Genomic DNA, 10,000 nt, shown 5'->3' with positions numbered 1-10,000 from the left:
GCCACCCATAGAAATCAGGGGAGAGAAATGATGCAATCGAGATTCCCACGTCTGGGGAATTCGCAGGGGTCAGCACAACCGGAGCGCAATGGCTGAGCCTCGCCCTGGGTGAACCACCTTCTTGATCATGGTGTCTCCCTCGCCATCAACGGCGAATCAACGGTGACCCTAATTGCGGGTCGCACCACTTTCGCTTTTATACTGAAGCATAGAACTCGCGCACCTTTGTTGGCTCCCCGCCAAAGTGGCTGGGTAAGATTTACCCACCAATGCCAAAATCTACCCTCATTTGGAGGGTGGCTAATCGGGGGTTAATTCTTTGCCCTGCTTACCTCCAACCATCAGGGAGGGGAGACGCAAAACTGACCATGAACCAGTCTTTCATTAAGAGCAACTTCATCTTACTCCACAGGCACAGTGGGCAATGACCAGATCCATACCCTTATCATCCCCCCAGGTCAACTGGATACTAGATAACCGCTTTAATTGAACGTGGCCCATCATTGTCAATGAGCTGGCTGGCTTGACATTGTTCAAGGTTGTTTCCCTTCCGTGGGAAACGATCTTCAGTCCCTTTGTGTCTGTTTTGAGTCATGTCTGTCTGGGAGCCAATGGCCTGCTAATTGGGGGTGTGGTGGCGGCTGCCACTGTCCTGCTGATCTATATATGTATTTACAAGGAGGGAAATAATGAGGAGCAGAGAGGTTAATGGTACACAGACACACAGGATCAATAGAGAAACTATTCCACTGTTTTTTAATGACTATTCATGATTAGTATTCCACCTGGTGTTGAACTGTGTTTCTCTGTTAACATTATAGAATCCTATTAAACGCTTTAGAATATCCTCAATACTTTTCCACAGAAAGAAGCGGAATAAACAGATGTTGTTTACATGATGAATGGAGTCATTGGAGTATCTGTCAGTCTGCATGTGTATCCATATATCTGTGTGTCTGCCTGTCTGTTTGCTTGACTCTCTGTCTTTCTGTGTGTGTGTGTGTGTGTGTGTGTGTGTGTGTGTGTGTGTCTTTCCAACCATCCTCCCTCCCTTTCTTCCTTCCATCCATCCATCCGTCCATCTCCTCACCTTTGACCTCCTCCTCTCTCTCCTCTGTGTCTCCTGACAGGGAAGAGCCCCTACCTGCTGTTCACCAACCGTCATGAGATCAGGCGTATCGACCTGGTGAAGAGAGACTACACCCAGGTGGTGCCCACCCAGAAGAACGCTGTGGCCTTGGACGTAGACGTGGCCCACAACCGCATGTTCTGGTGCGACCGCTTCCACCGCAAGATCTACAGGTACTGTACCAAAAGCAATCATCAATCAATCACTGTTTGGAATGTGGTATTTCCCCCCGAGACAACACATCTGCACCCCCCCCCAGGGAGGACAGGGTCAGCCACCTGAGGTATGATGCCAGCAAGTTCAGTCACTGGCTCAAGCCTCTAGTCACCGGTGGGGATTGAACTAGCGACCTTCCGATTGCTGGCCGGCCAGCCTCTCTAAGCTCTAGACTACCTGCTGCCCCAGGCCATCCTTACCATTTGACCCTGATTTCTGTTCAATGTGGTCCCTGCTCAGGGCATCGGTTAGCCTGCACTCTAGGAATAACGATACTGTATACTGTATGGAAACCCGTAGTGGCTCCTGGAGGTAGAAATCGGAGGACAGGCTCATTGTAATGTATGATGAAATGAGGAATTCCATGCGTTACAATGAGTGTGTACCATTCCTCATTCCATTCCATGCATTTACAATTAGCCTGTCCTCCGATTTCGATTTCGAAAGTTGATTTGACATCAAATTGATTTGACATCAAATCAAATATCAGCCTTTACCCTGACGGCAATGTAGAATGTGTTTGTGTTCGAAATGTGAACTGTGATGGAAATCTTTCAGTGAACAACAATAAACGATGTCTGGTCTCAGTTGAGAGTTTTAATGCATATGCAAAGTTTAAACAAAGTTGTTTACGGCCAGATCAGCATTCCTTCACCAACAGTGTGGATTCAGAGACTGATGCCGTGGCTGAGGAGAGGACCGTCCTTTACTCTAATGCTCGTACGTCAGAGGTCTAGGAGTAAACATATCTTGTACCTGTTTGCTGATAAAGAAGCTTGGAAAGAAGCGTAGGCGTTGTGAGCCACTATTACAATGTCTCAGCCTACAGTTAGAAGTGTTCCAAGGTTACACACTGTCTATTGTATGATAGAAGGAGCAGTCGGTTTTGGTTCTTCCTCAGTCACATAATGGAAAATAACAAGTACATTGGGTCACAACAAGGTCAATACATTTCATACAAGACTTAAGCAAAATAGTACAAATACATTTTTTGTCATTACAGAACATTCATGTTGGTCTGTGGTGTTCTTTGTGGCATATTCATACAGATTAATATCCGTATATTATAATTATAATTATTTTTATTATATCTTTAAACTGTTCTCATTGAAACATTAGGGAGGCAGCACACTGATACTGATCCCTGTTTTATCTCTTTGAGATAAAGATCCTACCTGATCTCTATCTCATGGGAGCGGTTAAAATGGGACAGTGTCCTTTTAATACATCCAGAGCTCTCTGGAGAGACTCCAACTGAAGGATAACAGCTCTGTTCAGAGGTGGGACTGACACCTGCCTCCCTCCCTCTCTCCCTCCGCCCTCACACCTCCATGCTCTCAAAGTGTAAAATCATTAGCTTGTTGGACCTCTTCTCTTCTGGGTGATGTTTCTCCTAACGAGACACACTGACCGTGAATTGAACCCTGCTGAACGACTGTAGGGTTTACCTAAAGACACCTCGCTTCACAGGACCACTGCTTCTATCAGCAACCCAAGATGATATTATTCATATAGCTTATTTTGGAATTGGTAGCACACACTCCTGCAAACATACACAGAGACATGTATGGGTCTCTATATAAACATTGGGTAGAAAAATAAATGATATTTTCATTGCATCGTCAACATAGTCAATAAGGACGCGTTTAAGTGCAATAAACCATCATTTATGTTTCTATTTGAGAGTATTGTTGACTTATTGGATCAACCCCGGGCTGTACTGGCTCAAAGACACTCGCAACTGACCTTTCCCTTTTTTCTCTATATAAACTTGTCTACATGTGTGCTCATATACTGTACACTTATGTATTTAGTTTGTGTGTGTGTGTGTGTGTGTGTGTGTGTGTGTGTGTGTGCATGTGTGTGTGCATGTGTGTGTCTGTTTGTCTGTGTGTGTTTGTCTGTGTGTGTGTGTGTGTGTGTGTGTGTGTCTGTGTGTGTGTGTCCAAGTGATCGCTCAGGTCCATTTCCCCTGTGAGCCTGTATAGTACGTGACTTGTATCCCCATGTCTGCAGTGCCCTGATCCAGGAGGCCAGTGACCCGGCCAAGCAGCTGACCCTGGTGGCCTCCTCCCTGCTGTCTCCTGAGGGCCTGGCCCTGGACTGGCTCCAACACAACCTCTACTGGACCGACTCTGGCCACAAGACCATCTCTGTGGCCTCGGCCGACAGCTCCAAGAGGAGGGTTCTGATCAGCACGGAGCTCAGTGAGCCCAGAGCCATTGCCCTGGACCCCCAGCAAGGGTGAGTGTGTAGGGCAGACATGGAGGAGTGTGTAGTAGAGACATGGAGGAGTGTGTAGGAGAGACATGGAGGAGTGTGTAGGAGACATGGAGGAGTGTGTAAGAGAGACATGGAGGAATGTGTAGGAGACATGGAGGAGTGTGTAGGAGACATGGAGGAGTGTGTAGTAGAGACATGGAGGAGTGTGTAAGAGAGACATGGAGGAATGTGTAGGAGACATGGAGGAATGTGTAGGAGACATGGAGGAGTGTGTAGGAGACATGGAGGAGTGTGTAGGAGGAGTGTGTAGAAGACATGGAGGAGTGTGTACTGTATGTGAGTCTGCAGGGTTGGATGAGAAAGAGTGCTCCAATTAGCTCCCACTAGAGAGCGCTGTGCAAGGCTTCAGTTTCAGTGGGCATGGCCTCTTAAGTCGGTCATTTTGGTCATTGGAAGTTTCAGTTTGCGTAGAGGCAATGAGTGGGTGGTATTGACACTGTCTATTGTCCTCACCTATGAGGATTTCACTGCCAATGTTGGAATGGATAATCATTTTTGACAAATAAAATGACCATCCTATCAATTGTACAGTAGGCAACAAATGTTAACCACCAGCTGAAGTGTCTCCGATATCGTAATCTAAGCACTCAACAAGCTAAATTCAACCCTTCTGCGTGTGTCCAAATACTGTAACGGTTTAATGAACCTGTCCCGACTTTTCTCATGTTTGTTATCATTGGCATCAGATATATAAATAGGCAATTCTCCTCCTCATCTCACAACCCCCCCAGTCATCACCATAAAGACTGTCCCTGCCACAACATGTGGTCTTACAGTTGTCTACATGCTTTCATTTCTATAATTCATCCCCTTGCTGTGTCCTCTCTTGTAACCAACAGCAACGGTGGATAATATTAAATATTTACAAATTCCAGAATATACACTAGCCCTACTTCCACATATGTATAGAGGATTACTGATGGTATGAAATATTGTCCCTGACAGACGACAACCGCTGGCCGTTATGATCAAATAAGTGTCTGTTTTCGCCTATTGGTAATTATTGAGCATGGAACATCATAGGTGGTTGAATATGCCAAGTCTACTGACACTCCCATTTACTGCCCTGCCTATATTGGTGCTAAAATTGTATTGGTAGGGGGCAGACACACTTTTTCGGTGACACTGAATGACCAAATAGTCTTTTCACATGGTTTTAGTGTTGCACAATGTATGCTAATGTTTGCTAATGCCTTCCCCTGACAACTTCCCCTTACCTTAATCACTCAAAGTGAATGCCTGATACTGCCTAACTGCCATGTGAGTTGTTATTAACAACTCTCAGTAACATATTTTGTAAGAAATGTGGTTGACGGTGGTCTAGCTAGATAATAGGTGCACACAGAACTTATTCTTTGGTCTGACTGTGTGTGTCTGTGGGTGTCCAGGTGTCTGACAAAGAACGTATTCTTTGGTCTGCAGAAACCATCTCTCAGGATGTATTCATTTGGAGGCTATGTTGCCAGATACACATGTACTAATATGCATACAGTACACACAAATACGCACACGTATAACATCCATAGGCAATACACCATTGTACACTTTGCCCCATGTTCTGCTCAGATGTGTTTCTCCCTGTGTGTGTATGTTCAGGTTCATGTACTGGTCTGAGTGTGTGTGTGTGTGTGTGTGTGTGTGTGTGTGTGTGTGTGTGTGTGTGTGTGTGTGTGTGTGTGTGTGTGTGTGTGTGTGTGTGTGTGTGTGTGTGTGTGTGTGTGTGTGTGTGTGTGTGTGTGTGTGTGTGTGTCCTCAAGGTTCATGTTCTGGTCTGACTGTGTGTGTGTGTGTCCAGGTTCATGTACTGGTCTCACTGTGTGTGTGTGTCCCCTCCAGGTTCATGTACTGGTCTGACTGTGTGTGTGTGTCCAGGTTCATGTACTGGTTTCACTGTGTGTGTGTGTCCCCTCCAGGTTCATGTACTGGTCTCACTGTGTGTGTGTGTCCCCTCCAGGTTCATGTACTGGTCTGACTGGGGCACCAGAGCCAAGATAGAGAAGGCTGGGATGAACGGAGTGGACCGGCAGGTCCTGGTGTCAGACACCATCGAGTGGCCCAACGGGATCACCCTGGGTAAGGCAGGGGGGCGGCCCCTCACAACACACACTCTCAGCCTCACAACACACACTCTCATCCTAGCCTCACAACACACACTCCCAGCCTCACAACACACACTCTCAGTCTGGCCTCACGACACACACTCCCAGCCTCACAACACACACTCTCAGTCTGGCCTCACGACACACACTCCCAGCCTCACAACACACACTCTCATCCTAGCCTCACAACACACACACATAGCCTAGCCTCACTGACATGTGTATCCCAGAGATAGTTCACCCACAAATGGACCCTCATCTGCCAGATGCTTACTTGTGGGTTTGTTTAGCATTGTGAACAGCTGATCAGGTTTGAGATGGACAGGGTAGGAGAGGTCCCACCTGGAGAGCCTGTTGATGTCACCACCATCGATTAACAGATGTTTGCTGAACTCATACTGTAAGATTTATTTGACTTCTTATGCGGCTCCCTGATGGTATGTGCGTGTGTGTGTGTGTGTGCGTGTGTGTATGTCTCTCAGATGTAGCCAACAAGCGTCTGTATTGGGTGGACTCGAAGCTCCACCTCATCTCCAGCGTGGACCTGACCGGAGCCCATCGCAGAACACACCTCTCCTCATCAGAGAGACTGGGACACCCTTACGCCCTGGCTGTGTTTGAGGTGAGTGTGTGTGTGTGTGCGCGTGTGTAAGTGTGTGTAAGTGTGTGTATAGGGCTGGGCGGTGTACCGTGTGTTATACTGGTATGACGCACGCTGTGATATGGAATTTGACTATACCGTCAGAACGGTTGTTTCTCTCTTCTCGTCATAAGAGTGTGTGCTGCAATAACATTCATTCATCATTGTAACATGAATACAAACTGTGAATTTAACACACCACTGTGGCATAATTGAAACGTAAGCTCTCATCTGTAAACTGAACAGCTCTTCATACAACGTATCTGACAGCGCGGAGAGCAGCAAAATGGTCCTCTGTGGTCCTCTGTGGTCCTCTGTGGCTCAGTTGGTAGAGTATGGTGCAATCTAACAACGCTTAGATTGTGGGTTTGATTAGACTGGAAAGAAAAATAGTCCACTGTATTCAGAACAGGAAAAGATGATTTCCCTTCCTAAGCCATCCTCTACGATGCCTGTGCAGTTGCTTTGTGCATTCAGTATGCCTCTCATATATGTGGCTGTCTGAAGATGACAGAGGCACAAATTCCTGTTTAAAGGCTTAGGGGTATCGTCTGTTCTTTGGTGATAATGTTTTATGCAAGTGAGCTGATGTATTGAGTGAAGCCATGCATACTCATTAAACATTTTATAACTTGAATTATTAAGAAACTAAAAATACAGTCATACGATCAAACTTTTTGAAAATACCATGTTATGATATTTAGGTCATAGCCCAGCCCTGTGTGTGTGTGTGTGTGTGTGTGTGTGTGTGTGTGTGTGTGTGTGTGTGTGTGTGTGTGTGTGTGTGTGTGTGTGTGTGTGTGTGTGTGTGTGTGTGTGTGTGTGTGTGTGTGTGTGTGTGTGTGTGTGTGTGTGTGTGTGTGTGTGTGTGTGTGTGTGTGTGTGTGTGTGTTTGCATGCTTGCGCATGTGCTCTTTCTCTGTCTTTTAGATGGAGCAAAAACTAAATTGATGTCTAGTTCCATTCACCCTCTTATTTAGCAACGTTAGGGTGACAGAACAACTCCAGAGGAGAGACAATGGTCTCTCACACTGGTGTACAGTAATGAAGTCTCTCACTGACACATAGTGTCTGGTAACCACCACACATTATCTCCCCATTAGCTGGGACTGCTGTGTCATGCAGCCTTTCATGTCACCTTTCACATCACCTTGGCAGTGACATGCTGGTCTATGCTTTTCAGCAGGACTATCTGTTGTGTTTTTTGGACTGAGCTGCCCTTGGCTAGGCCAACCGGCTGGTTAAATCGTAACGTTTTGGTATAATGAGCGGACCCAGGTGCGGTGCATATAAAGGAGGCAGACGAGTAGGCAGTTTAGGATACCAAACAAAAGGATTTTTACTTGGAAGTAGAGTAGGAGGCAAAACAGGATACAAACACGGACTTAACTCAAACACAAAAGGGGGAGAACACAGTCTCCAAAAACAGACTCAGCGGGAAGTGAAGGGAAGTGAGGGTACATAAAGCATCAGTGACCATTACACACAGGGGCAAGTGATCAGTCCGTGATTGAGGCGGCACAGTGGACGGCCGGAGGGAGACACCTAGGGACCGCAGACCGGGAGTGTGACCTCCATTCGTAACATGAATGAATGTTAAATTTTAAAAAAAACTAGAGGTATATTGGATTGAATGAATGCTAAATAAAAAAATACCAGAGGTATATTGGATTGAAAATAACAGAACATTAAATTCATTTTCATGTACTTTTTGGAAATGTACTGAAATACAAATGAGTGGAAATTAAATTAAAATATACTTCCAATAAGTACACTCACCAAACACTTTATTAGGAACACCTGTACACATTCTCATGGTGGAGGTGGCGTAATGGTGTGGGGAATGTTTTCTTGGCACATTTTGGGCTTGTTAATACCAATCAATCATCGCTTGAATGCCACAGCCTATTTGAGTATTGTTGCTGACCATGTGCATCCCTTCATGGCCACAATTTACCCATCTTCTAATGGCTACTTCCAGCATGATAATGCACCATGTCACAAAGCAAAAGTCATCTCAAACTGGTTTCATGAACATGACAATGAGTTCAGTGTTCTTCAGTGGCTTTCCCAGTCACCGGATCTGAATCCAATAGAACACCTTTGGGATGTGGTAGAATGGGAGATTCGCAGCTTGAAAGTGCACCTGAAAAATCTGCAGGAATTGTGTGATGCAATCATGTCATCATGGACCAGAATCTCAAAGGAATGTTTCCAACATCTTGTGGAACCAATGTCACAAAGAATTGAGGCTGTTTTGAGAGCAAAGGGAGGCCCTACCCAGTATTAGTATAGTGTTCCTATTAAAGTGTTCTGTGAGTGTATATTTCATAACTAACTATAATACATTAAATTAAAGTATACCTTTTGGATATATACCGAATTACAAATGAGAGGAAATTAAATTCAAGTTGATGTTCAATAAGTATATTTGATTCCAATTAATAGCATGTTAATCTCAAGTATACCTTTTAGAAGTATACCTAAAATACAATTAAACAGAAATATATTCAAGTAGATTCTCAATAAATATATGGAAGTTCAACATCAAATTAAATATACTTTCAATTAGTATTGAAAAATGAATATATTTGAGGTATATGAACTACACATTAAATTGATTTGAATTACACCTTAGTATAGTATAGTATAGTATTTTTGGCTTGGGTGTACTGATGGTATGATGTCTTCTCAGTGGTGTACAGTAATGAAGTCTTTCACTGACACACACTCCACAGTGTCTGGTAACCACCACACATTATCTTCCCATTAGCTGGGACTGCTGTGTCACGCAGCCTTTGATGTCAGAGTTGAGTGTGTGGCACTGTGTGTGTGTTGTCTTCCCCTCTGGGACGGCAGGCTGTGTGTGTAAACAGAGCCGTCTGAGTGAGCTGAGAGCTGCCCAGAGCCCGGCTGGTGATGCCACACACACACACACACACACACACACACACACACACACACACACACACACACACACACACACACACACACACACTGTAGGCAGGCAGTGGGGGCACAGCTCTGACACATTGGCACACAACCAAGATTGAAGTTTCACTGCTGGCCCTGTCATATCTCACACACACAGGCTGCCGGCTGGAGGGGGGACGGGGGTGGGGGACGGGGGTGTGTGTGTGTGTGAGTGTGGGGGTGTGTGTTTGTGTGCGTGCGTGCGTGCGTGCGTGTGCGCGCGTGCGTGTGTGTGACCCATTTGTGTCTATGGGGCTGCAGCAGCCGGTTTAGACCCTCTTAATGACTTTGTCCCGGTGGCTTATTCCTCTGTAGATATTTCTAAAGAGAGGCTGGTCTGGGCAGCGCTGGTGCATTTGAGAGGAGTTTGGGGTATTATACCTCGACAGAATGTGTGTGTGTGTGTGTGTGTGTGTGTGTGTGTGTGTGTGTGTGTGTGTGTGTGTGTGTGTGTGTGTGTGTGTGTGTGTGTGTGTGTGTGTGTGCACTTGAGAAGAGTTCGGGGTATTATACCTCGACAGAATGTGTGTGTGTGTGTGTGTGTGTGTGTGTGTGTGTGTGTGTGTGTGTGTGTGTGTGTGTGTGTGTGTGTGTGTGTGTGTGTGTGTGTGTGTGTGTGTGCGTGCGTGCGTGCGTGCGTGCGCGTGTGTGCGCACTTGA

The 10,000-nt window shown here is 45.7% G+C and overlaps 1 protein-coding gene across 1 annotated transcript in view; it reads left to right on the top strand.

The window, feature by feature from the left end:
• LOC310820212 (low-density lipoprotein receptor-related protein 8-like) overlaps positions 1–10,000 on the top strand; it is a gene marked incomplete at both ends in the record, with an annotated part of 68,769 nt that overhangs the window by 53,646 nt on the left and 5,123 nt on the right. The window contains 4 exons of the mRNA XM_083691793.1: positions 1,131–1,302; positions 3,362–3,589; positions 5,583–5,701; positions 6,210–6,349. Coding sequence (XP_083547919.1) covers positions 1,131–1,302; positions 3,362–3,589; positions 5,583–5,701; positions 6,210–6,349 — 659 coding nt within the window. The remainder of the gene's footprint in view (positions 1–1,130; positions 1,303–3,361; positions 3,590–5,582; positions 5,702–6,209; positions 6,350–10,000) is intronic.

This window comes from Argentina silus (assembly GCF_951799395.1).
Source record: "Argentina silus genome assembly, chromosome: 1".
NCBI classification, from domain to species: domain Eukaryota; kingdom Metazoa; phylum Chordata; class Actinopteri; order Argentiniformes; family Argentinidae; genus Argentina; species Argentina silus.
Note: the sequence above shows the minus strand (reverse complement) of the source record. Positions and strands in the feature narration are given on the sequence as shown.